Source organism: Molothrus aeneus, chromosome 18 (assembly GCF_037042795.1).
Source record: "Molothrus aeneus isolate 106 chromosome 18, BPBGC_Maene_1.0, whole genome shotgun sequence".
In the NCBI taxonomy this organism is placed as follows: Eukaryota; Metazoa; Chordata; class Aves; order Passeriformes; family Icteridae; genus Molothrus; species Molothrus aeneus.
The window spans coordinates 11,948,924-11,976,553 of record NC_089663.1 but is presented as its reverse complement, the minus strand read 5'-3'; the positions used below and the strand labels follow the sequence as shown (position 1 = coordinate 11,976,553).

Sequence of the window (27,630 nt, the reverse complement as noted above, 5' to 3'; positions counted from 1 at the left end):
CCACTGGATACGTGTACCCCCTCTCCTACTCTTACTCCAAACTCTTTCAAAGACTCATCACTGATTTCATCCGTTTCTCCACGCTGCCTGCTATGCTTCAGGGCAGGAAAGGCACAGGTGGTATCAGCAAAGAGCAGCTTTAACCAAATCTGTTATTCTACATAAAGCCGCTCTCAGGTGAGCCTCGTTCTACTGCCATGTGCTCCAATCACCGCAGTGCTGGCAGAGGCAAAGCATTCACCTCACCTGGTATGATCAGCTGAGTTTCACTCCCCATTAGACTTTCCACTGACTCCACTGACTTTCTAGGCTCAGTCTCAGATAATTTAATTTCTTCAGAATCTGTGTTTTCACTGTCTGAATCAAAAGAAGTTTTCTCAGTCTGCTGCTGACCATGGGAGTGAGCTGAAGACTGCTAGGATTGAAACAGGTGCCACAGATTAGATGGTTCATATTAAAAAAAAAAAGCTTATAAGCAATTCACTTAACATTAGATATTGTTCTTAAATTTAATTTATGTGTGTCTCCTTCCATTTCACATCCTTAGCATGATTCTCTCTGCCTCAGATTCTGCAGGGGAATAGCTCCAGCATGCCTTTATGAAAGTCTGTGAGCACAGAAATAGAGGTGGTCTGGTGTCACACTCTTAAACGATTCTCAAATAGGGGGAAAAATGGGGAAACAAAATATCAAATAAGCATTCACAAATATTTCATTTTGCCATATGAAGGTCAATTATTCAATATTAATATTTATTATGCATAGTCCATATAATACTAAATAGGCAAATCACTCCTAGAAACACTCAAGATTCCATATATAAAAGCTGTCACTCATTCACCTGTGAGATGGCATTCTTTAGCATCAAGAGAGTGTCATCAGTCAGCATCCCAGACTTTATCACTCCAGGAAGAATCTCATTAGCTTCAGTCAGGTCTTTAGGTACAGGAACTGTTTCTAAACATATACAAAAAATTAGTATAAATCTAATTAATTGATACAGAAATTATAAAGTCGTTTTCATAATAAGTTAAAACTCCAATAAAACACTACTAGGTTTGGTGCAAGTCATCTTCAAAACTAATGCTGGTTTTAATAGTGCAAATGCATTTTCAGAAAGGGCAGAAAAATACTTCAGCATCATCACCTGGTTCTAAGTCTTTACAAGTCAGCCTAATAGTTAGAATATAGTTTTCTGTTCAAAAGAACAACAGCTTGATTTGAACCCTTACTCTACAGACAGAGGAGGAAAATCTTGCACAGAAATGCTGTTAAATGACAAAGGACCCCCAGCCCTGGCTCTGAGCGTTTTCCTACCCAGTTAAATAAGTTGGATGTGCACTATCCTGAGTCCCCGTCTCTATCACATCTTCACAATGGAAAGTAAGTGCTGTTTAATGCAAAACTGAAAACGCTGAGGCTGCAGTTCTTCAGGGCACATACCTTTGGTGTCTCTCAGAAAATACACAGTAGAATTTGACACAAATTCTTTGGGAATTTCATTAAAAGCCACATAGAAACGCTCACTCGTGCCACCTGCAAGTGCACAAATGCAAAATGGGAGGAAAGCATGATAAAACACTGCAGAGGGATGATGCAAATCCCACAAATAGAGGGGACAACATTCTAGAAACGGGTGCTATAGAAGGGATTCAGGAGAACACAGCCCAAGGGATGGAAAGGCAGGAAAAGGGGTAAAAGTAAGGGTCAGGACTCAGCAGATGGGACAAAGAGGGGTTTGAGGGAGGGGGAAAGAAGGAGCTGGGGCCAGGCAGTGCCCAGGGAGAGCTCAGCGGGCCGGGGCAGGGGGACCCTCTCCCTCTCCCAACCCCTCCTCACCGGCCGGGCCGGGCCGCTCGGCCCGCAGCAGCAGCAGCGCCGTGCCCGCCCCGCTCGCATCCTCGCCGCCCTCGGCGCCAAGGCCGAAGAAGCGCAGCACGACCCGGGCATCCTCGGCGCGGCTCAGCAGCTCCTCGAAAGGCGCCGGATCGCTCAGACCCAGCAGGGAGAGCGCTCGGTCCCGCAGCCACCGCACCCGCACGTCGTCCAGGCTCATGGCGGCAACCGGCCCGACGCCTCCCGGTGGCCACGGCAACGCTGCGGGGTGGAGCGACGGCTGCTGCCCGCCTTCAGCCCGCTTCGGGTGGCTCCGTACCCGCCTCGAGCGGCCGTGCTCCCGTACAGAGCCCGCCCCGCGCTACCGCCCGTCGCGGGCGCTCCTTCTTCTCAATGCCGGCCGCGCAGCTTCCCCTCGGCACCAGCCGCTCCTTCCCCTCAACACCGGCCGCCCCTCACGGCCGCTCGCTCCCCTCAGTGCCCGCCGCCCCTCACGAGCGCTAGATCGCCGCGTCACCCGCCGCCTCTCACGAGCGCTCGTTCCCCTGGGCACCGTCTGCCCCTCACGGCCGCTCGTTCCCCTCAGCACCGGCCGCCCCTCACGAGCGCCGGTTCTCGCCGGCACCGGCCGCCCCCCGGGGCCGCTCGTTCCCCTCAGCGCCCGCTGCTACCCCCGGCACCGCCGCCCCTCACGGGAAAAGCGGCGCCTGAGGCAGGGAAAAGGGTACGGACAAACACAGGGCCCGCTCGGCACAGCGCAAACGAGGCTTTATTGGGAATTCGTATGAAACAAGTGCAAAATTTAATTTGTGCTGTTCGTATGGCAGAGATGTTAAAATATGGCAATATCCCCATTTTCACACTGATACAAAAATAATATAAAACGACCCCTGTCCACCTATGCAGTATAATTCGGTTCTACACCATCAGAGAATGGTGTTTGTGTGTCCTTAGAGCCAAAACAGAAACAGGGATCGAGGCCAATTCTTTATTCCATGTGCAAAAGTTTTTCCTCACTACAGTGGAAAAAAAGAGGAGTAATACTTGTAAATCCTGCCTTCTTCCTTAACATTAAATATAAATATAAATATCAGTGTGGCTTCTGAAAGCTTAAAGTAGTAACTCTAAGCAGAACCCAGAATGAAGAGATAACATTTCCAGTGCAATTTTAAATATGGCCAAAAAAGAGCACATTGCATTGGTGTGTATAAATCTACACTTCATAATCATCCTGGAATACAGATTGAAAACAGAACATTGCTTCTATTGCATTGTTGAATGGTTCCCAAAGTGCACAAGATGCAGCTGGGTTAAGTATGTGATTAGTAATGAATAATATAATGAAAAGTCTTTCGGATAACTTAAAAGTGATAAAGAGATTCAAAAAAATGCCTACATGGGTTTCAGGACAAGCAGTAACTTTTTTTTTAAGAATAAAATTAATTTACAACATTAGTTTATCAAGAAAAATGTACATTTTATATCTATATATTTTACAAGGTGCTCCAGATCTGCTATGTCTTTCTATGGGAGGTATGTTTTACAGAATTGTTTGGCTGCATTATAAGGCAATCAGTGAAAACCACTTTGTTCCACAAGAAACCATTCATAGGCAAGATCCAATCACAGTTACTTGCAGACAATTCCAAACATTTCTGCTGACAGCAGCCAAATTATAATGCACCATCTTTATTAAAATGTAAAGAAATGTGCTTAAAAGAGAAAGGCGTAAACTTGTATCCTCCCCCGGAGTAGAATTTGTTCTGAAATTCCACCCTGAAACGAGACAAAAAACCAGAATCTGTTCATGAATCCAAAATTAGTTCTCAAGGGACAGAACTGTGCAACCCAAGAAGCTGAACAAAACCCACTCCAATCCTCTCACTTGTTTTCTGTGCAGCTATTTACCCTTCCCATCACAGTCCCAGGCTAACTTTATTATTTTTATTATTTAACTCCTGTTTCTCAGGAGAACCACAGGCAGTAAACCAGGCTGTAAAGGCTCATGTCTTACTTCTGGCTTACTCATTTGTTTCTGAGTGAGTTGCAGCCAATTGTTTTGCAAGCGTGCAATATCATGAGGACAATCTGTCACGTGCGTAGCTCCACCTCCTGTCTTTGGTCACTGTATGCCTTTGTTTAAGTTGTAAATTTCATCAGATTTCAAACTAAACATGCTCTGAATCCACTCCAAAGTGCAGAGCTTGTAATACCAAGACTAAGAAAGGATTAAAATACTTAAAGAGTTGGCAGCCCCACTCACTAATATAAATGTTCTGTTGAACCAAATAAACAGGCTGAAACCATACAGTGAGATGACCAGACTGATATTAAAAATACTTATCCAAGTTACCAATATTCTACATTATGAAAAGCTGCAATACTACCAATCCAGTGTACTTGTACATTTTGGGAATGTGGTTGAAGTTAAAATGCACCATAAGCCAATACAATATTTGAATCCACTGAAAATATTCCAGAGGAACAATCAAATCCAACTAAAAAGCCATTTATTTAATATAACTAAATAAATGTATTTCAGTAGCAATGAGGCTGTTGAATTTTACGCTTTCCCTTTTTAATCAGGCACCTAAAATTTTGCCATAAAAATTCTCCTTACACAAGCCAGCATATGCTGAAGTGGTATATAGAAAAAGAGAAGGTACCAGTGAAGTCGTATAGCATGGAGAAAAGCAGAAAGCCCCTCCATGACCAGCAGAATAAAAACTGTCAGCACAGCAAAGAATGCCATCACAGGGATTAGCAGCAGGACGCCGTACTTGGTATCCACACGCAGACCCACTCTCATCACCATCTGCCACAGAACTTCTGATAACTCTAAAAAAACCAGAAAGTTGCCATCATTAAGGTTGGTAGTGAGTGCCTTCACCCACTGACCTGCTCATTTAACCAACAGAAGAGAACCTGCTGAACATGGGAGTATGAGCAGCCCCCCTCCCCAGAGAGCTGCCCCCATCCTCTCCAATGATTAAAGATACACCTCAGTGTCAAAATCAGACCTAACTGAGAGCAATATTTTATGTAAAGTCACAGTTTTAGTTTGGAGGTTTCCATAGATCATGATTAGTTGAAATAGGGATTTTTTTTTTAATTATGAAAAAGTGCATTTCATACTAGTATCAATGGAACAGGCCAGCCTCCCTCTAACAGCATTAAAAATACAGATGTAGGAAAAAAATCCAAAAAATATCAAAAACCCACCCCCACTTACGTGCATGAGCAAGACTTAATGCCCAGAGTCTCAGGTATGAGGCTGTGTTAGAGATGCACCCCAGACAGTATTCAATGGTATGAATTGCTTGATTCATAAAAACATCTGAAAAGTTCAGCTAAAAGATAAAAATACATTTGTATCAATTTTAACAACATAGAGAACAAAACATGAGAGAACAAAGACATTCACCTGCAAATCCTTATTACATGGAGGAAGAATTCCATTGAAGGATAAGAAATTGATTTTATATCCAGTAAAGAAAGTGTGCCATGTAGAAGATCCTTATTTCAGAGATAATATTAAAAAAACCATCAGATGCTATAGTTTCCCAGTATTATCTTGTTGACAGATAAAAACAAATGCAATTTATGTTTTGCAGAAGGAATATGATCTAATTCTTGAAAACTGTAAGTACTATAACCAGTTCTAATTCCCCTTCTATTAAAATTCTAAGTTTACAATATCAATTTTTTTCATCTTTAAAAGCAGGGGTAATTATCAGTAATGCCACTGATAGAAAGATAACCACACTAATACTGTAAGATCTAAATATACATACTTGTAACTAATAAAGAGTTTCAAACCTGATATTACTGAAAATTTCAACACTTACTTTGTCTGAATGTTGTATTTCAACACTTTGTAAAACACATTTTGAGTAAATAATTCTTTTATTTTCTATACACAAGAAACAAGAGTCTACTACCCCAGTGAGACAAGAACTATATATATTCTGCACATTAGGAGGCTGAAGCAATTCTTTGTATTTTAATTCACATGGAATCAGTAGAATCTGCCCAGACCTTTAAAGATTTGCCCAAACTAAACAGCAGCAGTGGGTGGGGACTGGGAATGCTGCCCCAGTCCCCATTAGCAATAATCCTCAAAACAAGATGTAATTTGCAGACATAGAAAGACTTTTGTCCAGTTTAAAAGCCAAGATTAATTAACAGAAAGCTGGGCAGTCACCACCTGCCTCAAGTTTAAGAATCCATAAAACCAGACAAAATCCAGGATTTTTAATCCACTCTTCAATAGAGGAAAACCTGTACTCCTAGATGCAGAGTCTTAACTGCAAATAAAACATTCTTCCTGTTCTCTACTACAGACAGGTTGTAGTTTACTGTAACAGTCTGAAAATACCAGAAAATAATGATAAAATAGCAACAAATAACTACAAGTAAACTGCATTTGGGCACCAAGGTCTTTGTAAAGGCTCAGCTGAGTTTCCTCAAAACTGCTCAGCTCATAGTGTACAGGTTATCTACTGACTGCCCATTTCTAATTTGCTTTTAGGAACACAGAAAGCAGAGATGAAATGAATCATTACCTCCTCTGCATCCCCCTCTCTGTGCCCGCTGTCTGCGTGAGTGACACCTTCTTCGAGATCATGACATGACAGGAGACAAAGCTCTTCTTCACTTTCTTTTCGGATAAGCTTGTAGCCACTCTGCAAAATGACAATGGATTGTCTCTTCAAGCAGGCTGCCACTGTCATTTGTTCGATTTACTTAAAGTAGTTGCAGGCAAAGGCAAACAGATTTAGAGGAATGAAGTACTATTACGTGTTTCAGTCCATAACTTTCCAAACTGAGCAGAAACTGGTAAGACATGGAGTAATGGGTTCAAACTGAATATAGATATACAGAAGAAATTCTTTCCTATGAGGGTGGTGAGGCCCTGGCCCAGTTTTCCCAGAGAAGCTGTGGCTGCCCCATCCCTGAAGGCCAGGCTGGAGGGGCTTGGAGCAGCCTCGGACAGTGGGAGGTGTCCCAGCCCACCACAGAGGGTGCAATGAGATGAGCTTTAAGCTCCCTTCCAACCCATTCTATGAAATACCCATAAGGACACACCCTGCAACAAACCAGCAGCTGAGTTCTGCAGCACTGAGGAAATGTGTGAGTGTCTTTCAGTACTTACCCTGTACATTCTTATGCCTCGGCCTCCGCTGTGCAACCAGTATAAATAAAGTGGTTTACCAAGCAGCATTACAGGAACACAAAGGAAAGCAACACTAAGTAAAAACTTCTGCAGAGGAATCTGTTGGTGGGAGGGAGGAAAATTAGATTAGATCACAAAATCCAAAGTAAGAAAAGCCATCCCCTTTAAAGTATTATCTGCATAGGGAACACAGAATTTCCAAAAGCTTGGAAGAGCATTACTCACCTGGCCACTGAAGAAGCTCTTTGCTTCACCACTAGGAAACAGGAACATGTTAATAAATTGTATCAGAATACTGGGGGCAGCTGTGGAGTTCTCTGCAGAGTACGCCAACCATTTAAAGAAGATCATGAACACCAGGTAGCCAAATATGCACAACATGAATAAAAGTTCAGGAATAAAAACCAAATAAATATTATAGGTCTTCTTGAAATGCCTGAAAGGTAGAAAAGGGGAAAAAATAAAAGTAAGCTTTACCAACACAGCCCAAATATGATTTCAATAAGACAAAGCACTTTTAAACAGCAAGACTGAGATTACAATCCAGAGCTGATTTCTTTTTATTCAGTGAAATTTTATCATGTATTTCAGTGGAAATAAAAACTGTAAGAGGCACATATTTTTATTTACCAATAAGTGAAATAAAGTCTTGTATTAATTTGTTTTGGGATTTTTTAGTATAATATTGAACCATCATCTTACATATGTGAAGGAAGACCTCTCCATTTTTGTCTTTTTATAAGAACAGTTCTCTCAATTACTCTTATTCTGTTCTCAAACAATAATTCCAGTTTCTCTTACAAGATAAACTGTAATCATCCCAGACCTGACCAAAAATACAATGTTGCTACAATTTTAACTTCTTGTACTTACAAGTGGTTAAACAGCCCCAATATAACTCCAAAGGTCATGTGAGTCACTCCGAAGATCACAGACATTTTCATTTTGAATGAGTTTAGAAAAGTGAGACGGTTGCTTGCCAAATTCCATATCTAAAGAAGAAAACACCAAACCAGCACTGATGAACACCACAACAGGAGGAATAAACCAGTATCCATTTTCTACTGGGGACCAGACTTCTACCTCAAATGGAGGTCACAACTGAAATTTGAGTTTTGTAAAAATAGTTCAGTCTTTGACTTGTCAGAAGAAAACGTGTTGTTGAACAGAGAATACCATCAGAAATGTATTCTTTTCTTAGTCAGATTTATCTTACTTATACCAAAATCTAATGGCCAAAGACTGATCATCACACATGGGTAATTAAAAAGAATGAAACTCACTGGATCAATTCCAAAGGGATAAGCTCCATTGTAGACACCAGAAACGTTTGGATCCAGTGCTAAATATCGATTATCTTCCAGATCCTTATCACTGCAGTGAAAGAAAAACACTCAGATTTGACACTTTAAACATAATGACAATATACTTTCAGTTCTGCAGGACACTGCTCCTGCTTTCCTTTACCTAACTCACCCACTGCCACACTTTAAAAGAGTGGAAGGGTTTCTAAGCACAAAACTCCTAATACAAACAATAGCCAAAAAAAAAAAAAATCCACCTAGAACCTCTCATTCTGGGCTTAATTCACATTCACTATCTTTCAGAACAAAGTTTATGGATTTTATTCCACATTCCCCTAGAACTCAAAGTTTCATTATAAAAGTTCAGTTTGTTTTTGCATGAAATTCACTGTCAAACACCCAAGGAATAATAGCTACCTTTTTTTCTGTTTTGCATTTGGGGAAGTTTCTTCTTTATTTTTGTACAGTTTTTCATTATCACAGCACACAAAACCCATTCAAATTTTAGCCAATGGTCTTGACTCTTTGAAGCCACATCCTGCTTTGGAAGGCACCAGGAGATTTAAATACCAAAGGGTCATGACACCTCAAATCAGTGAGGTTATCCCACTCTGAGAAAAAGCAGATTTGGCAATTCACATAGACTATTTTTTTCTTTTTTTTTTCAAGAAAAGCTGTGCAGAGACTAGTGATTGCCAGGTAATTAATTTACTTCATTAATAGATAATTTCTTTCAGTACAGGCAAATGTCACTCAGCTATTCATTCCAGAAGCATGACCTAGGGCAAATAAGTCCAAAACTAGACCTGTGTTTTCTATTCCTCTGAAAATCTTTATATAGACAAACAAACACATCTAGAAAATAAACTAAAACATCAATGGAAAGATAAACCATAACAGGATAGTGAAAACATGTGAACAAAAGGGTTAAACTGCTGCAGGAAATACATCTCTGCTCATTTCACATCTCAAACATGCTGCTCACCTCCAAACTTTTTCATACATTGCTGAAACATTCCATCCAGATCCAAATATATTTATTGACTTTGAAAAGCAGTCATTATAGATCAATCCAGTGTATATAGAAAAGAGTCCCATTAACAAGATCACATATCGGCCTTCAAATAACATTTTCATTATCTGTCAGTATTGGGGAAAAAAGAAAAAAATAGAGAATATAATCTGTTATGTGAGCACAGGTAAGCTAGACATGTCTAAGAGAAACACATTTTTGGACACAAAGACTTCTGAAACCTAGAATTTATTTGTGAACAGTCATTAAAGGAATATGAGCTCCCATGACACACTGAAACTTTTACCACCAGCAACCTTAGATTAAGGAAGGGTCTTTTTAAGCCATTTCCTTCCTGAGACTACTTTACAAGAAATTACACATTAGCTGGCATTCTTAATTGAACATAATCTAATGAGAGATGCAGGTGATCCTACATTCCAACCCATATGGTTAAAAAATTTAAGGGAAGTTTAATAAATTTCAAACTGCAACTCTTTTTATAAACAATAAAAGGTGTAATTTGAAAAATCATTTTTTCCTCACATTGCCACTGTAATGACATTCTGTAAAACACATCACTGAGTAGTCCTGGTAGAAGTAAAGACAAGATTAAAAGCATCAATTTTTTCTAAGTCTTTCATTACAACTTGATTATTTCTGCTCTTCCAAGTGAATAGTTTAAAATATTACATTAATCTCATGGAATATGGGATCTTTTAACACAGAAAATCCTAAAAGAATGGAAAAAAGCCTATTTAAGTACCCATGCCAAAAAGCAGTACTTTTCAGAAACAGTGACTATTCAAATGATCTGGCTGGATGGGAAGTAAATAATTTGTAATTCCTTTTACCTCATCTTGTGCTCTTTTTAACCGAGGGTGGTTTTCATACAGTATTGTCAGGAGTGCAAATATGAACATGAGCAGCCCGTGCCCGAAGTCTCCAAACATAACCGCGAACAGGAAGGGGAAAGTGATGATGGTGTAGAGAGCTGCAAGGGCAACAGGGCAGATTTCAGCACACAGGTGATGTCCTGTCTGCACATCCCCAGCTAATCCCATACCTCAGTCTCTCCAAGTTTTTAAGTCTGAAAGCCATTTCATCCCCAGCTCACAGACCTTTCCCCCACACTGTAAATTTAACTCAGTTTAAAGCTTGTTTATTGTGTAGCAATGACAACTTCACAGCTGAGCAGTAGCTGACAATTCTGAGGATAGTAACATAAGCCCAGGAAATAAAACCCAACCAAACAGTGGGTATTCCTCTGTGACTATTTCAGGTCTGTATTATAAGGTATTTTCTCCTGTGCAGAATGACCCAGTCAACATAGCTACAAGTATATATTAAAGTGGGCTATACAAGAAGCTGAATTTTTCAAGTGATGAGCTCCACACTTCAGTAACATCAATTACCATTACCAGTTTCCTTTGTTTTTTCCCCTAAATATCTTCCTTACCCAAAGTAAAACATATAGAAGAAAAATTATACAGCTATTGCCACTATCTTTCATGATAAAATAACTCAGCAAAACCAAATCCCATCTTGCTGCTTGGAGCACTGTCTGTGCTTTTAATGAGCTACTGAAATTTTAAAACAGCTACTAAGAAGCAGTATGACTGTCACCATTTGGCCTTCAGCAGGGTATGAAGGCAAGCAGCAGTGACAGCACAGCTGAGAGCTCAGCTTTCAGAAGGACCAACCTGGATTAACTTCCCCGTAACTTCCAACTCCATAAGCATCAACGATATTCTGGAACCCTGAGGTGAATTTATTGGTACGTATCAAAGTCGGAGGAGGTTGTGTTGTTGGGATGGTATTCATGAATGAGGAAATTGTAGCTCCACTCTTCCTCTAATTACAGACAGAAGATATATTTGTGTAAGATCAATGTTAATGTAATCAAAGTGAAAACGTCTCCTCTATCAGCAGTTTCACTGATCCAAAAATACCATTAAATTATGCCCCAAGTTTAACATTTATCCCTTTGTACTCCCTCTAAAAACAGATTATGCACTGTGTTCTAATTCTTACTTCATATCAAGTATCAGATGAGACCTATCAGTCACAATATTGTAAAAAAAAGATTTGTTATTACAATTATCTCTCATAAAACAAAAACCAATGCAAGGGAACTGGCACCTTCTACATGACTGCAAATAACACTGTGGGCTCAGCTGGCCTCAGGGCCAATAGAGAAGTTATTCAAGAAAAAAAAAAAGCACTACACACAACACTAAATAAAGGCTCTGCTTATAAAAAAATTGTTTTATACAGAGACCCAGATCTGTCTGTGCCTACTTTTAGTCTATTGTTAATAATTATTTTCTTTCCTTACATGCATAGTTAGTTCAAGATAAAAGCTTCAACATCAGTGAGCATTCAGGTGACTTACTGAGCCTTCCTCCAATGCATGGCGCAAGTTCTGCAGATCAGCCACTGGACACCAAACCTCAGCAATTAAACATTTATTTGTGACATCAAAACTGCACAGGTTGAGGACGTGGTAAATGGCTTTCATCTTCTTCACTTGGATAACCCAAGTATAGATGGATTCTGATGCTTTATACAAGACCTGGCGCAAGTATTCCTCAGTTTTATTCAGCACCTTTGTTTGAGAAAAAAACCCAAAGATCTCACTGAGAATGTGACAGTGGTTGTGCTGATCACAGAACAGCACCTTGTACATGTCCAGTGCTGGGCCATGCTTTTAGGAGAGCAAACAAACCTCTGCAGAAAACAGAAGGCAATGCCAAGTGCTGTGAGGTTTAACAGATATGTGCAACACGAGACCAGGGACACAACTTACTGTCCCATCAGCTCCAAAGCTGCATGTATGTTAGAAATTATATTTAACTCTGTGATTCATTAAACGATTTCCTACAGTGCAAGAGGAAATCTGTCTTTACTCACAGTTTCAAGATCCTGGATACGAACGTTGAGTCCTTCGACCACGGCCTGGCGCTCCTCGGTGGTGTCGGGGTAGGGGTACACGTGACAGCGATAGCTGCAGGAACACAGGGCTGTGCTCATGACCAAACCCCACCAAAACACATCACCCAACCCCTGCCACAGCCAGATCTGCAACACACCACTTCACAACCATGGAACACTCAGAGGCAGCATTTTGCCTGTACTTGGTAAAAACTGCAAGTGAAATGACTCATGTATTTATTTGTACACTGCGTAATTCTAGAGCTGGGTGCAATAAGGGGAGGAACAAATTTAACACAAAAAGCTTGTATAAAAATCAACACTTTTTAAAAAGGGGTGCAGGGGAAAAACCAACTAGAAAATACCCCAGTTATAAAGGAATGCACATATATTAGATTTACTTCTTACCAGTCACAAATCTTCTTAACTTTTTGACCAATTTGTTCACCCCAATAGGACACTAAAAAAACAGCCCACTTAGTGGTTTCACCCTAAAAAACCATAAAAAGTAAAGCTGATGAATTATGTTTTAACCAGCAATTCCTCTGTGACATAATAATAGAGCTAAATAACAAAGCTGAACAACTAGAAAAAGCTGTGTTAATAGAATTAATCTTCCATCAGTTACTGAAGATCAAATAATAAAATTCAACGGTGACAGTATCTCTTTCTTTGTTTTTAATATTAGAGAAAACCAGAAAAAGTTTCCAGGGAAAATCAATGAGACATTATATTTTACTATCTCAGAATTCTTAGTAAGAAAAGAGTCTTTTAAAAAGGTAACAAATTAGAATTCAAGCAATAAAAAAAAGGCGACAGATTAGGCTGCCGTAATTGATTTACAAAAATGAACTTGGTAAGTTCACAGAAAAAACTTCCCAGAAAACTAGTCATACTTGATTCTTTTTTAACTGCTGAATGAACAGGTGGAATGGCTATGAAAAGGCAATGCACTGTACAGACCTAGTTAATAAATATCCAAGCAGCCATTTCTGCCACGTATTTTGACCAAGGTGGCCAATCATAAAGTCACCACTATTCCACAATGAAGTCCTGCACTCCTCAAGCTGAACCACGACAAATTAATTCCCACTTCTACAACCTTAACAAATTCCAATACTTCTAAATAGTTTTTCCTCCAAGGACACTAGGAAATCATTTTCATTTACTGCAGACAGATCTGAGCAGCAATTCTTCCCAATAAAATAAATTGATCACTACAATGTTTACTCACTGTATCTGGGTCTTCCAGAGCCTTATCCAACTCTGCATAGGTAAGAAAGGGATAGCCTTTACAAACTCTCCACAGCATTTTTTCAAATGCTTCAATCTTTGCTATGTGAACTAACCCAGATATGAATCTAGGAAAAGGAAAAATTTGAAATATAAGATAGAATGTACAAGGAAAAAAAAATTGGAAATTCAGAGTACATGACCACAATAATTTAGTATCTGCCATGGCTAGGGAAGGAAGCATCACCCTGAAGAGGAAGTGACTGGTATAGAAAATACCAGCTGGTATATAAAATTTTTATTTGTGAAATAAACAGACTACAGACTTGAGCACACAACCAGAATTACTTTTAACTGGTTATTTCTGTGATAGTGAGATTATTTATTTTTTTCTTGGAAGATATCCTCTCATAACAACACCACAGACAGCAGTATCCATTCATCATTTCAAAGGCAACACAATTAATGTTACATTTACACTGCCAGGTGATTAAAACACTGTGTGCTTATCGTAGAAAAAGAGTTTAAACAATAGAAGGAAGTATTGATTTAGAGATTTTCCTTTACACACGTCCTTGGTTTGATGGAAGCTTTGTGGCAGCTTTTTTGGATACTGTCCTGTTTATCTCTTCAAATAATCTGAGTTTGTTTAAAGGTACATTGGGACCAGGCTCCTGTCCTGTCTAAAACTGTTTGGCACACCTGAAATCACTCCAGGCCATGTTTTAAGAGAACAACTCATTCTTTACAGCCCCTGATCAAGCACTTCTGAACCAGCACATGCCATACCCACCCCAGCGAGGCGCTCAGTCTGTGCGTGCGGTTGAAATCCACCAATGGCTCATTCTCCACAGAGGGAAATTCTTCAAAATTCCCATGTAAATGGGATTCATACTAGCAAATAAAAAGATAGAACATTCATTGCTTCCAGGGGAAAAAAAACCCTCTCATTCCATTATTATTCTAAGAAAGAAAAGGTAATTAGGTAAATGGTTTAATTAAAAATATAAAATTCATTTCCATGTTCAATTCAGGCAACAGAGATCTCCTTGATCTCAAGTGCACTGCTCTTAACAATTATAGTCAGTGCTGCAAAATTACAGTGTTAATTTCTTACCACAATTTATGCATCAAAATTATATAATTACACCTTCATTTTCAAGCAATTCAACAGGGAAAATCACAACAATGCCACACAACAACAATCCCTGTCAAACACCCCAAGAAATACCTCAGGTGTTCTCCTGACAAAATTCTGTGTGATCTGTAACATGTACTTGTATTCTGTCAGTTCAAGCAGGTTTTTCCTCAGTTTTTCTTTGTTTTTAGTTACTTCCCTCAATTCTGTCTCCAGCTTCTGCAGCTGTTCCTAAGATACAAAGTAAAGACAAGACACAGAATGAGTTACAGGATTTTGGAAAACAGAGTAGGATTCATTTTCAACACATAATAATTCAACACAGTGATAGGAGTTTCCCATTTCTTAATTAACTAAAGCTTCAGAGGTTTTATCCCTCAGTCTGCCACAGATTGCTCTGTATTGAGTGCACTTGATCCTCCACTGACACCTGCTCAGAGTGCTGCTCTGCCCCTCATTTCTGTCCAAATAACGCAGACTTGGAATTAGAACTGCAGGCAGCACGGGGTGGAAGATACGCATTTATTCTTTTAAAATAATTACAACAAAACAGACTTTATTCAAAATTAGATTCTAAATTAGTGTTTTACAAGCTTCTACATCAAACACAAGTCATTAAGCTTGAAATTAAGTTCCAAGACTTTGGCATCTGTTTAGTGGAGTTACCTGGATTTCTAAAATGTGTTTCAGCAAGGGGGCAGGAGGAGCAACATCTCCTTCAGGAAGTGGAATATCTGCTTTTTTAATTTCTTGTACTAAATACCCTGGAGTGAGAATAAAAAGAGCATCAGAAAGGAAACTGCATTGCCTACACTTCCAAGAGTGCTGCAGAGTTGACCTTCAGCTGCTCTTGATGGTGCTAATCACACTGCAGCATCAAAACCCTGGCTGTTTTATTCATTCATTTTAGCAACAATTCACACAGAAGTCTTCAAAAATGAAGAACTTGAAGAGTGGTGGGGATAAAACACACAAACCATTCCTGTCTTGGCAGTCTGCAGAAGCAAGCAAACTTCAGAGGCTTCTCTTTCCCAAGAAGTATTTTCTAAGCAGCTTTTACCATTTCACAGAACCTCTTTGTTGCTGCATGCTGCCACTTTCTGCTAATGGTGCAACTGTGTCACTTTCTGCCAGAAACAGCCGTGCTGCTCACTGACCCATGTTTGGAGTGAAATGTGTTCAAACAAAGCAGCTTAAGCAACCTTGACAACAAATGCAACTCACACTGGGCAGGGGGACTGCCAAAAGAGCTGCTGGCATGACCAGCACGTGCCTCTGATGAGAGATTCCAATCAGAGAAATCCTTCAATTGGAACTTCTCCTCAGGATACGCTGAAGACATCTGCAGCTTGGCTGTAATGCTCTGCCTACCCTTCTCTATTCATTAACTACCATGAGAACACAATTATTATTAACTTGAGATATTTTTAAGGGTGCCTGGAGAATCAACAGCATTGAGTTACACAAAATGAAGGAATAGGGAATATCTTACAGTCAAGGAAATATCCACAGTAAAGCTTCACTTTCCCTAGCAGAGTTTTAAGTAGTAAACACTGAAACAGCCTCATCTATTTATCAGCCACACATTAGCAACCGTTCTTCATCTCTGAGCATAAAAACCCCCAATCTATTTTTAGTGTAAGTAAATTTCACAGCTTACAAAACATGGGAGGGTTAAAAAAACCTGTAGCTGAAACCTTCACAGTAGTGCTGCTCTGGTAATGCCACAGATGAGAAACAGCAGACATGAAAATAGAGCTCACCAAGTATTCTTTCCATTTCTTCACATTTCTTCACTTCATTCACATATTTTCTCTGAAACACACTCACATTTGGATTAAGCTGAAGGAGAAGGACAAAATGCTTATTAGGGGTTTGAAATAGTAAACTCCCCTAGAAAACCACAGCTGTTCCTGCAACTTCCTGGAGACAATTTTCACGAGTTCTGTGCTTGTCAACTGAGAAGGCACAAAAACCTAAAAAGATTACAAAGTCTTCAGATAGCAAAGCTGTTTTTATTAAAGCAGAATTATCCATGCCATTGGCTAGTTTTAATCAAACAACAAAATAACAAGGTCTACTGGAGAAACCATTTCTGATCTTATTTTGACAGTTTTAAAATATTGCTTAATGACTTCAAATTAACAAACCATTTGACAAATTTTCTGTGATGTATTTCCACAGTCTATTTGAAATATTAAATTTTATGTACATCCCCATAATATGAACATGCAATATCTCTGACTACTTATCCAGCTTATTAAATCAGAACCACTAATGCATTACTTCTATAATAAATGGTGTACCAGGTAACTAGAATGACATCAAAGTGTTAAACATACACTCATGTAATCATTCTTAGAAATCTGCCTTCTCCTCCCTGCCATATTTACCAACTAGCTGTTTATTTAAGTCTTCCCAGCTTTCCCTGCAACGATTTTACAAGCCACATTTCTAATGTATATCTGAAAAACATTCCAAAGTCTCACTCAGCAAGCAAAGATCATATAATTATGATAATACAACGCAGAGACGTGGCCAATTATTGCCCAACCCAACTTTCTGTTAGGTGGGAGATTCCTCCACGATGAAGGGCCCCTCCAGGAACAGGAACCTGTTATCAATAAAGCTACAGAGCAGCTGTCTCTGGGTCTGTCACTGGGGTGGATGGAGCCATCAGCTGCGCACACACGCTAAGGCTGAAGGCACTGAGGCTGCAGGTGGGCCAGGGGCTCTCCCATGGGATCTCGCTGCAAATGACCCCAATTTAAGGTGCTGCTGTGAGAAAGGAGCGATACATCCACCCCAAAGCACTGCTCCCGAGCGTGCCGGGGAGGCCGGGGCTCCACACTGACTTCCCATCGCTCATCCCCGCACCCGGGCGCGTCCCGGTGTCACCCGAGGGTGCGCCTGCCTTGGCAGGGGACTGGACTGGATGATCTCCACAGATCCCTTCCAACCCTGACAATTCTGTGATCCTGCTTCCAGGCGAATGCCACACAGGGACGGGCCATACACCTGCCTGTCGGAGTCGCGGAAAGACGGCAATAAAAGCAGTTTCCACCGCCCCACCGGGGCCAAGCCCGCACCTTCCCGACGGCAGCCCCGGGCCCGGCTCGGCCCTCAGGCCGGCCCCCCTCAGCCTCCCCGCTGCCCCACAGGGCCCCGGCGGTACTCACGTCTCGGAACTCGGCCAGGCCGCGCTCGCCCACCTCGCTGAGGCACTCGTAGGCCGAGCCGCTCTGCAGGAAGAGCTGCGCCAGGCACACGGGCTCGCCGCGGAACAGCGCGCCCATGGCGGCGGCCGGCCCGGGGCTCCCGGCGCGGGGCTCAGCGCGGCGGGCGGGCGGAGCGCGGCCCGGGGGCGGCCATGGCGGGGCGGAGCGGGCTCGGCTGCCGCTTCCGGGGCGGGGAACGGCCGCAGAACGCGGCCCCAACCGGCGGTGGCACGGGGAGGGGCTGGGGCACCGCCGGCGGAGCTACCGGGAACGGCAAGGGGCGCGCTGGCCGCCGCTGTGTGAGAGGAGAAATGCAGGACTGAGAGAACGTCATGGAATCACAGAAAATGCTGAGCAGGAAGGGACGAGAAGCATCATCGAGCCCGAGTCCTGCAGAGCAGCATTTCCCCAGAGCCGCACCCTGTGGGCTTGGAATGGATTTAATTAATATCACCCAGTCCCAGCCCTTCCTGCCGTGGGCAGGGCACCTCGCACCAAAGCAGGCTGCCCCACTTTGAACGCTGCCAGGCTTGGGGCATCCACAGCCTCGCTGGGCAACTTGTTCCAGTGTCTCGCCACCCCCACAGTAAAAATGTCTTCCCAATATCTAACCTCAATTTCCCTTCTTTCAATTTGTACCCAATACTCCTTGTCCTGTTCTATAGTTCTTGATGAAGAATTTCTCTCTGGAGCCCTGTAGGCCTCTTCAGATACTGGAAGGTTGCCATGAGGTCTCCACACAACCTTTTCTCCAGGCTGAACACCCCCAGCTGTAGCCTATCTTTATAGCAGAACTGCTCCAGTCCTCAACTTTGTGGCCCATCCAAACCACAAGAAAATCCCAAATGTTATGTTTCATCAGCTAAGGACAATGAGTAGATGTTTTCTGTGCCCTGCACACAGACACAGCAGGTTGCCAGTGCAAAGCATTGACTAGAAAAGTGAATTTCAGATCAAAACATGAAAACAGCTGAAGGGCTACAACTTCTCAGAAGTGTGAGAAGTCTGCCCACTGCTCCAAAACTAGGTGGGCACAGGGGGTTTACTGTCAAGAGTTTTAGGAGAAGAGAACCAGCTTGAGAGGACAGTGGTCCATCCATGAGGACAATCCCAAACCCGCTGCAGCCTCTGGACTGGACTCGCCACCTTCTTGAAGTCAACTCTGCACTTTGCTACTGCAAACACAGAGCCTAGAGCTTAAAAAGAATTTATTACTTTTTGATTTAAGTAACAGTCATTTTCTGTATGCTGTAGAAGTACTGATTTTATGTATCTTTAAATGTTTATATAAATTGTCTACAAAATCCAAGAGTGTTTCTCCATATTTTTTACCTATCTGTTCCATAATTTAAAAAACCAAGGGTTGCTCATAATTGTTGCAAGTAAAACAAGAAATGCCAGAAACAGGCCCTTAGCAAGACTCTGGGAATATGGTTCTCCTGAAAAAAAAAACCAAAAAAAAATGTAAGCATGTGAAAGCTAAATTTTAGTTTATACAACAACCCAAAGATACAGATAAAAGTGTATGCAAAAGCATTCTTTCAGACAAGTCCCCACATCTAATTGTTTCAAAGAAATACAGCCTTCCATGTTTTGTGGTCTCCCACACTGATTATCATTTTACCTGTATAAAAGCGTGTCAGTGGATAAAGGAGTTGTGGCCAGCACACCTCATTCTGATTGCAGTCAAACTCTGCATAAATCTTCTGATACCTGGAAAAAAAGGAACTTTTTGGTCAATGCAATTCATGTTACATCTGCTGAACATAATGGGAGGTTATCAATGTTTGTACCAAAACTACCTGGTCACTGGAGGGGGTGGCTGAGCTGGGACTTCAATGAATTGAACAGAAGCTGTGATGGGAAGGAAGCTGAGGGTGTTTCTGCAGCCAAGCCCACACTGGAACTGCCATAAGACTGTTGAGTAACTGTAACAAAAAGCATAACTATTGCTTGAGGGCTGGAAATGGAAGTTTAGACCCTAAACACAAGCAGGAAAGGACAAAACACACGGTATTTATGAGGAGGTTGATAATCCCTGGATTTTCCACATCGTACAAGGGGAGAACTTGCACAGTCTGGAAATGAAGTAAAACAGAACAGAATCCCACTTATTTGATAGGGATTGACTTGGTGGAGGGGGGAAAGTGTTTACAGAGTGAAAATTCCGTTTCAGGAAAGAACAAAGCATTTAGCTCAGCTCCCAAGGGCTCTGCAATGGGGTAAACCAGAACACAGCACAATCTTGTTGCTTCCACCACGTGACTCCTGATGGGATGCCCTGTGTATGCCTGCTGCTGGCAGCATCGTGTCTTTTATTTAATATTTCAGTGAAGTATAAGGACTATCTGCTTTTAATCATTTTTTTTCTTTAATTTTCATTTCAGAGGGAGAAAAGCTAACCCGGGTGTGATCAAAGGAATTTGGGTTGCAAAGTGAAAGGCGTGTAAAAAACAGCAACAAAACCCACCCTTTTTGTCTGTAAAATTAATTTTGGAAGTGTTAGGTAAGCAAGGCTCAAAATGAAGCATTTATTTGTCAGGTAGCCAGAGACACAATTCACTTTACCTGATCTGCACAGCAAGAATTTCCTGCTGGGGAATCCCTTGCACTGCTCCCACCTTAGCAAAGATGATGCGAATATTCAGGTTTGCAGGAACATCTGGACAAATGCCTTTTAAGCCTCCAGTGCTCACATTAGAACTAAAGGGATCAAGACCTATGAAGGAGAACAGAGGGATTTAAATGTAAATATTATGGAAAACATTATATATTCCATAATTAGATTATTCTCATAGCCCGGTGAAATGCTGGTAACTGTCACACAGGAACACATTAAAAATGTTTCTCTCTATAAAAAACACCTAAAGCAGTAATTTATCAATGGATAAATACCAAGTCATATGTGCACAGGCTGGCAGTAAAATATGCAGTGTCCACAGACATACTGAATTATGTGCCTGTGTGTACACATAGATGGATGGATGGACACACATACCACTAGCTTTAGGTATTTGAAATTACAATTTGGATTTATTTTGACATGTTTTATTTACTGTCTAGGCATATTTAGACTACAAAGAACAACACAAGCCTCACTTACGTATAATTTCCACCCAGTCATTTGGATCACTGTAACTGGAATTGTCCCTCTTTCCAATGTGAGTGGCTTGTATTAATGCATTTAATTTCTCAGTCACATTTCCTCTGCAAAGAAAGAATGTAACATCACACAGAATGTAAATCTGTACTGTCTTACCACTCTGGGTTGCAATATTACTGTATCCTAAGGTCAGTTTCATCTGAAAGATATTATCACACAACAAAAATAAACTTGAACTATTGAAGGGAAGAAATGGAAAAGTATTGCAGCCAACAGAATCTTCATTTGAGTAAAGAGTGAAACCATTATTATGATTTCCCATCAAAAACAGAAGTGAGACTATTAACCACAGAAAGCTGAAACACACACACATGAATATTTAAAAAGAATGTACCAGTGCTGATGGAGGCACTTGTAGACAGTCACATAACAATCAACAAGAAGGATGAAGCAGGGATAAACAATTCAGCTTGTGTAGCTCACCTTAAAAAGCTGCAATCTTCATTAATATCAACTTCCAGAATGCACCCCGAGTATGAGTCTACTCCAAACAGAACTGGTCTGCCAGATGCTGATGCACATAAACCCCTGCCAGCTGTGAAATGAAAACATCTTACTTGAGCTTTCCTATTGTCCACCTTTGGATCTCCAGCTTTCAACTTTGTGCAAAACATCAAACATTAGAATGCAAACTCAGCGTGGTGGAGTTCAAAAACATACAAATCATTCAATTTTCCAAGAAAGCATTAAAGGTTTTCTCACTGACCTTTGAAAGTTTGGGAAAGAAAAGCAAAATCTGGCAGAGATTTTTAACTAAAATACGTTTTAAAAAATCCAAAAACCAAATAAAGCTCCAAAATTTTAGCATTAACTACAATTGAAGTTGTAACCTCACAAGCCAATACCTGGCTGCCAAATGTTCAGGCTTCCAAGAGGATCAGAAGCATTCAGATTTGCAGCTTTCACTGGTTTTCCAACTTGATACCCTAAACACAGAAGGGTAAATCATCAACACTGCAGGAGAATCTATAAGCATTAGCATTGTTTTAAATGTCATCAATAAATGACAAGACATTTCCATTGCAGTGGGAATGGCCTCACTTTAAATAATCAATATCTATGCAACAAAAGCCTAAGAACCACTCACTGCTATTGGCAGTGCAGTAAGGCAGGAAGGTGAAGGCTGGCAGCATAAAGAAGTACAAAAGAAATGTAAAATGTAATCACTGATAAGAATCTGTACACTACACATTTTTTTTACTTTTAATAGGCAAAATGAAGTATTAATACCTGGATTCTCAAACAGTTCCTCTCCATTAGTACTGTTTAAACTTAGAAATTCAACTGTGAATCTTTGTGTCAGGATTTCTGGTGAAAGAAAAAAGTATGACTTTTAAATAAGTAAATTAGCAAAATGTATGTTCTATGTAGGGCACAAACTTCTGTCTTTCATTAGTGACAGAAGATTCAAATCAACACAAATTAATGGAAATCAGCCCCAAAATTTTCTTTCTAGAGTCCAAGGGAAATTATTTTTAAGAAGAATTAGTAAATAAGATATTCTATCACAGAATTTCCATACAGAAGATAAAGAAATAAATGAAAAATCATAAAAGAAATGTCATGATACCTCCATCACATAAGCTTCCAAGGAAGACAGTGACATTTACTTGCTCAATGTTCTTGTCTTTCCAAATGAATTTATAATGTTCTGCAAAAGTTACATTTTGACACAGAACCTCAGCAGCAAGGTTTTCTGGCAAAAGGAAAAAAGAGAAAAGGTCATCATGAAAAGCATTCTAATTAGAAAGCTCTGCTACTGCAGCTGAGAAAGAACACATTAAAACCTTGACAAAATTCTGGAAATTACAACATTCATTTTTTTGAGAATTTATTTTGCTCTTTCAATGTGCAATGGTGCAATCCCCCATGTATGCAAGGTAAGGAACCCCATATTTCCAGACCAGCTGTGATGGACTGGAGTAAATTAAATACTTCCTGCTTTGCAGAAAGCCAGTTTACTTTTTCAGTCTTAGATAACATACAAAATTCCTCCTAAGAATTGCAGCAGGTAAACATTTTAGACATCAAAATAATCTAGTTCATATACAATCCAGATTAAGTAAGAAACATTAATTAAAGGAAGAGACCTACCACTTCCAGTGATGAATTTGCCCCTGTCAGTGATGGCTCTATAGACAACATTTTGTTGGATGAAGTCTGAGAACAAAAAACAAACAAAGGCTTCTGTTTTCACATCCAAGGTGCAATCCTTGTTGTTATGAAAACTGAGTAGGAAATTATTTAGAAAATTCGTTTTGGTAAAGATCCAGACTGTTTATGTATTTGGAAAGCAGAGCTAATTAACTGTGGGTCTTACAGAGGTAATATAGACTAACAAAATTAGACAATTATGGGGCATAAAATAAAATATGTTCATGCTGGTAATCCTATTATCTCAAACTCCAAAATGACTCTCCATAAGTACAGGCTTTTGTAATGCAGAGAGGAACCACCTCTCACTCACTCTAAAACGCTGATGCTGCACCCTCCCGACAGAAAAAGGGCTCTGCAGCAGTCTGAAAATGAGTCACCAGGAACGGGTAAATGGGACCCAAGGCCCGTCCTGTTATTTCTTCCCTCCTAAATCTTGGGAAACAGTGGGACACTCGCTAGAAGGTCATAAGAACCAGGAACAGAACATCCCCAAATGCTGAATACGGCCAGCAGACAACAGAGACGTTACACTGAGCCACTGTGCCATCAGCCCTCGGGTTTGTTCTGTTCCAGCAGCTCTGAGAAACAATGAAACACATTCCTGCTGGGGTTTCTGCAGCCTACCTGCAGTGCCACTGTTTATCTTCACATCGTGGGGCAGGCCTTCCTTGTAAGACTCCAAACTGGTCGGGCACTTGACATCAAAGTTGTGGAGATAGGCCACAGGAGCATTCCCAACACACTGTCCAGCCATGGACTGCTGCAGGGCATTCACAGAAGGAGGATTTTCTACCCCTTTTTCTTTCCATTTGAAGATTACTTGTCAGTAAAATGCCCCACAATGTGTAGGGCAGCTACAGCCACACACAACACTTTGACAAGCAGGCAATCTGCTGTTATAAAAACACCTCAGCCTCTGGCAAAAGAGAGGTGAACATTTTAAAAGCACAGCTTTAAAAGTAGTTTCAATGTTCACCACGACTTCATCTTCATTTGTGAAAGTAATTATAACCAACAGTGTCTCCAAAATGCATTACCTTTTGCAGGGATGGGCAAGGGGATGAGGAAAGATAATGTTTACTTTTAATAGTGACTTTGTGGTTTTGTTTTGGGTTTTTTGTTTGTTTGGTTGAGGTTTTTTTGTGACAGATAGACCCCACCACTTCCCAACATCAAGCTGCTGAAATTGGATGCAAAGCCATAAGGAGAGTGATGCAGGGAGTTCCAAACAAACCAAGAGGAATCAAAAGCTCATAAGGATTACCTGGGGAACAGTAAAATACTCATCTTCTTCTGTTATAATTGGATCTCCTTCTCTGTAACCAGTGAAAGGTTTCCCAGGAGAAGTTTGTAGAGGGATCTTAAATGAAGGAACTTTGGGTGTAGAACTGCAAACAAGTTTAAAAATTAAACTCTTTACCTCACACAAATAATTACAGGTTTCCTTTCATGTCCTCTGTTCTTATATACTACCAATGACATTTCTCCACTTCCATTTAAGGTTTACACCCTAAAACCCCAATTTCAAACTATCTTTCATTATAAATACATATAAAGGTTATATTTTTGGTTGCATAATGAGTGTGATGAAAGTGTAATGAGAAAATAAATTTTCTTAAGACTTACATAGAGCCATGATAAAAATAGCCAAGAAATGGTGTGTTGTCAAGAGAAGACTGTACACAAAGGAAGGGAAACCACTCAGGGGTATATTCCATTGACTGGGAAGAGCACAGCTGATCATAAGGTGGGTTTACATCCCCACCAAACACGCCAGGGAAACATGATCCACTGAATAACTGCTGCAAGTCTGGTGTACACTCCTGAAAGGGAAAAGAATGGTCACTCTTTAGCAAGGTAATTGCAATATTTATGGCAATATAAAGCCAAACCTACAGGTAAATCAAGCAACTTTGTAGAGAGAACATATTTACTTTCAGAAATACTGGAATATCCAAATACCCCCTCTGGCCCATCTAATCTGAAGCATTCAGCACCTCTCTCCCCCACAGACAAGAGAGTCTAGAAACTTTGAAAACAATTAATCAAAGTTGAACAAGAAATAAGTACCAGATCACAGCAGCAACGAACATCACAAGCTCCAGCTGTTAAGTTACAAGGACAGGAGCCCAAGGGCTTAAATGCCTGGTTTGGGATGACAGTTGCATTTTCTGTAACAGAAGTAGGAGAGAAAATCAGATTAAGTGGACTGAAATCCAAATAAAAAGACCATGCACACTGCAGTTTATTCTGTGTAGAAAGCCTTTTTTATATTCCACTGATTGCTCAGTATCTCTTATTGCTGCCCAAATGCCGATTTTTCCATACAGAGAGGAAAAGAACAGCCAAAATGCCATTTCTTCTTTAGCACTTACCTGACACATTTCCTGCAAAGGAAGAGTTGGCAAATATTTCAGCTTGAATCAGGAGCTGTGCCAGCATCACTGAGCCACGGCAGGCTAAAACCTGGAGTGTTTCCACCATGCACAGAGGGGAGGGGCAGCACTCGGTGGCATTGGGCAAACACAGCTCCAGGGTTCTGCTGAGGCTTACAGTCACTTTGGAAGTGTTCTGGAAAAACACAAATAAAGTTTGACAGCTCTGATAGCTTGTATGAAATTGCTCTTGTCTATACCATCCATCAGCTTCTGAGAGAGAAGCTGCAATGAGTGGAATAAGAGAAGAATCAGTATTTTACATACCACACCAGGAGTTACATCCAAATTCCAATCTCCAGCTCTTTTACTTCCACTGCAATTTGCAAGTTGCAATTTTCCTATAACAAAATAAAACTTTTAAAGGTCATTTAGAAAGGACTGGGAAATCAGAAGTACATTTAAACTCCCCTTGTGCCTTCAGGTACACCCTCAGGCCCAGCTCACACAGAAACAAACGAGAACTAAAGGGTTAATCACAGGAATGTCTTAAAATTCCTGTTTCTGTAACTATTGAGACACTGGATGACATGCATTACCATTTCTCTAGTAATTTTTGTGTCAAAAAATATTAACAATTCAAACGTATTGATTTACATGGGGGAAAGGAGCTGAAGTGTTCTTACCTGTCTCTGCATCTCTAGGACTTAAAATTATAGAAAAATTAACTCCTGAAGAATTGCCAAGAAAAAATGAATTGACTCTGGGTCCTGACATATGAATAAATGAAGGCTGAAAGACTGAAAAAAAAAAAAGGGAAAGAAATAAATTGACTGAAAGAGGCAACATCTGTAAGACATATAGATCTTGTGCTTGGGCTATATTCTTACACTCTTAGACTTTAAATTGTCACAAACAGAAGAAAAATATCATGTAATGCCTAGTACAGGGATGTATTTCCATTCTGCCAAGTGCTGGAGGAGTGGGTGTAGCTTTCTATGCCACAAGTTTACATGTGTGAAGATGCCCAGCAAACAGGCAGTAAAATAACATTACAGCACTTACAGCCCACGCAGACACTGCACAGCTCAGGCAACACCATATTTAGTATTTCTTGCTGACTTCAGCTTACACTTTTTAATTTCTTGGGGCCATGAATTGTGCCAGGGATGTCCTGCGTTCTGCATGCGGACGCAGTGCCAAGTTTAGGGTTCGGAGTTGGGAGTTTCACTGGATTTTTCTTTCTAGACTTCGCCAATGCTGAAAGGTCCGACATAAAGCGCTCCACCCGCTCCCTCTGTGCTGAGCAGCGGCAGAAGCTCCATGGCGGGCACGTTCGGGTTTGGAAGGGGCCGCGCTCCCCAAAACCGCGCTCCTGAGGGGAACCCTCAGTTCCTGCGCCGCCTCCCCTCACGCCCACCCGGGCAGATATCGCCGCGGGCCGACCGCCATCCTCACACCCCGCCCGTCCCTCGCCCCCCAGAGGCCGCCATTCACTGCGGCCGCTCACGCCCTGACCCACCGGTGTCCCCGGCCAGCTGCCCGGGGCAGGGAGCCGCCCGCAGCAGCAGCAGCAGCAGCAGCAGAGCCCCGAAGCCGGCAGCCCCCATAGCGCTACGGCGGCCACTCGGCCGCCATCTTGCAGCGCCAGCGCGGCGCCATGGCAACGGGGAGGGCGGGAACGGGGCCGCCTCACGGGAAGGGCGGGAACGGGGCCGCCTCACGGGAAGGGCGGGAACGGGGCCGCCTCACGGGGACGCGGGCCGGGAGTGATGGGGGCGGCGGGGCCGCTCCAAACCCCCGCCCGGTCACAAATTAACAGAGCTAACAACGCTAACAAACAAGCCCTAAGTGTGTGAGAAGAAAAAAAATTAATTAAAGTTTAGGGCTCTTAGACCCGGGGCATGATTTGGGAAGAGGGAGGTTTTATTGATTATGAACACGAAAGAGTGTAGAATTTATGGACCACAAGGACATCTTCCCAGTTAAGGAAGAAACTAATAGAACCAGCTCAGTAATTGTGCTGAAATCAGATCCAAGCCGGTAAAAGGTAATTCTGGTAGGAGACCAGTGACCCAAGAAAC

The 27,630-nt window shown here is 41.3% G+C and overlaps 3 protein-coding genes across 3 annotated transcripts in view; all 3 read right to left on the bottom strand.

Annotated features, from left to right (window-relative positions):
* The window catches only part of DNAH10 (dynein axonemal heavy chain 10), a 48,162-nt gene extending 47,816 nt beyond the window's left edge, over positions 1-346 (bottom strand). Inside the window, 1 exon segment of the mRNA XM_066562167.1 lies at positions 247-346. Coding sequence (XP_066418264.1) covers positions 247-277 — 31 coding nt within the window. The 5' untranslated portion in view covers positions 278-346.
* Positions 347-2,586: 2,240 nt separating this feature from the next.
* ATP6V0A2 (ATPase H+ transporting V0 subunit a2) lies at positions 2,587-17,940 on the bottom strand. The gene is made up of 20 exons (XM_066562168.1): positions 17,813-17,940; positions 16,397-16,475; positions 15,300-15,397; positions 14,727-14,864; positions 14,289-14,389; positions 13,497-13,623; positions 12,671-12,753; positions 12,242-12,335; positions 11,724-11,936; positions 11,032-11,182; positions 10,183-10,322; positions 9,302-9,456; positions 8,296-8,386; positions 7,886-8,004; positions 7,238-7,448; positions 6,992-7,111; positions 6,402-6,521; positions 5,069-5,186; positions 4,503-4,674; positions 2,587-3,612 (listed from the first exon to the last, which is right to left on the bottom strand). Exons 1-20 carry the CDS (start codon positions 17,927-17,929, stop codon positions 3,510-3,512), a joined length of 2,550 nt encoding a protein of 849 aa, XP_066418265.1. The 5' UTR covers positions 17,930-17,940; the 3' UTR covers positions 2,587-3,509.
* Positions 17,941-19,042: 1,102 nt separating this feature from the next.
* TCTN2 (tectonic family member 2) lies at positions 19,043-27,201 on the bottom strand. The gene is made up of 18 exons (XM_066562169.1): positions 27,069-27,201; positions 26,233-26,346; positions 25,874-25,947; positions 25,547-25,742; positions 25,242-25,342; positions 24,798-24,994; positions 24,436-24,559; positions 23,796-23,931; positions 23,109-23,174; positions 22,585-22,710; positions 22,245-22,322; positions 21,860-21,940; positions 21,438-21,549; positions 20,955-21,058; positions 20,420-20,570; positions 19,654-19,779; positions 19,476-19,564; positions 19,043-19,290 (listed from the first exon to the last, which is right to left on the bottom strand). The coding sequence occupies exons 1-18, from the start codon at positions 27,154-27,156 to the stop codon at positions 19,184-19,186; spliced, it is 2,070 nt and encodes a 689-aa protein (XP_066418266.1). The 5' UTR covers positions 27,157-27,201; the 3' UTR covers positions 19,043-19,183.
* Between the last annotated feature and the right edge of the window lie 429 nt (positions 27,202-27,630).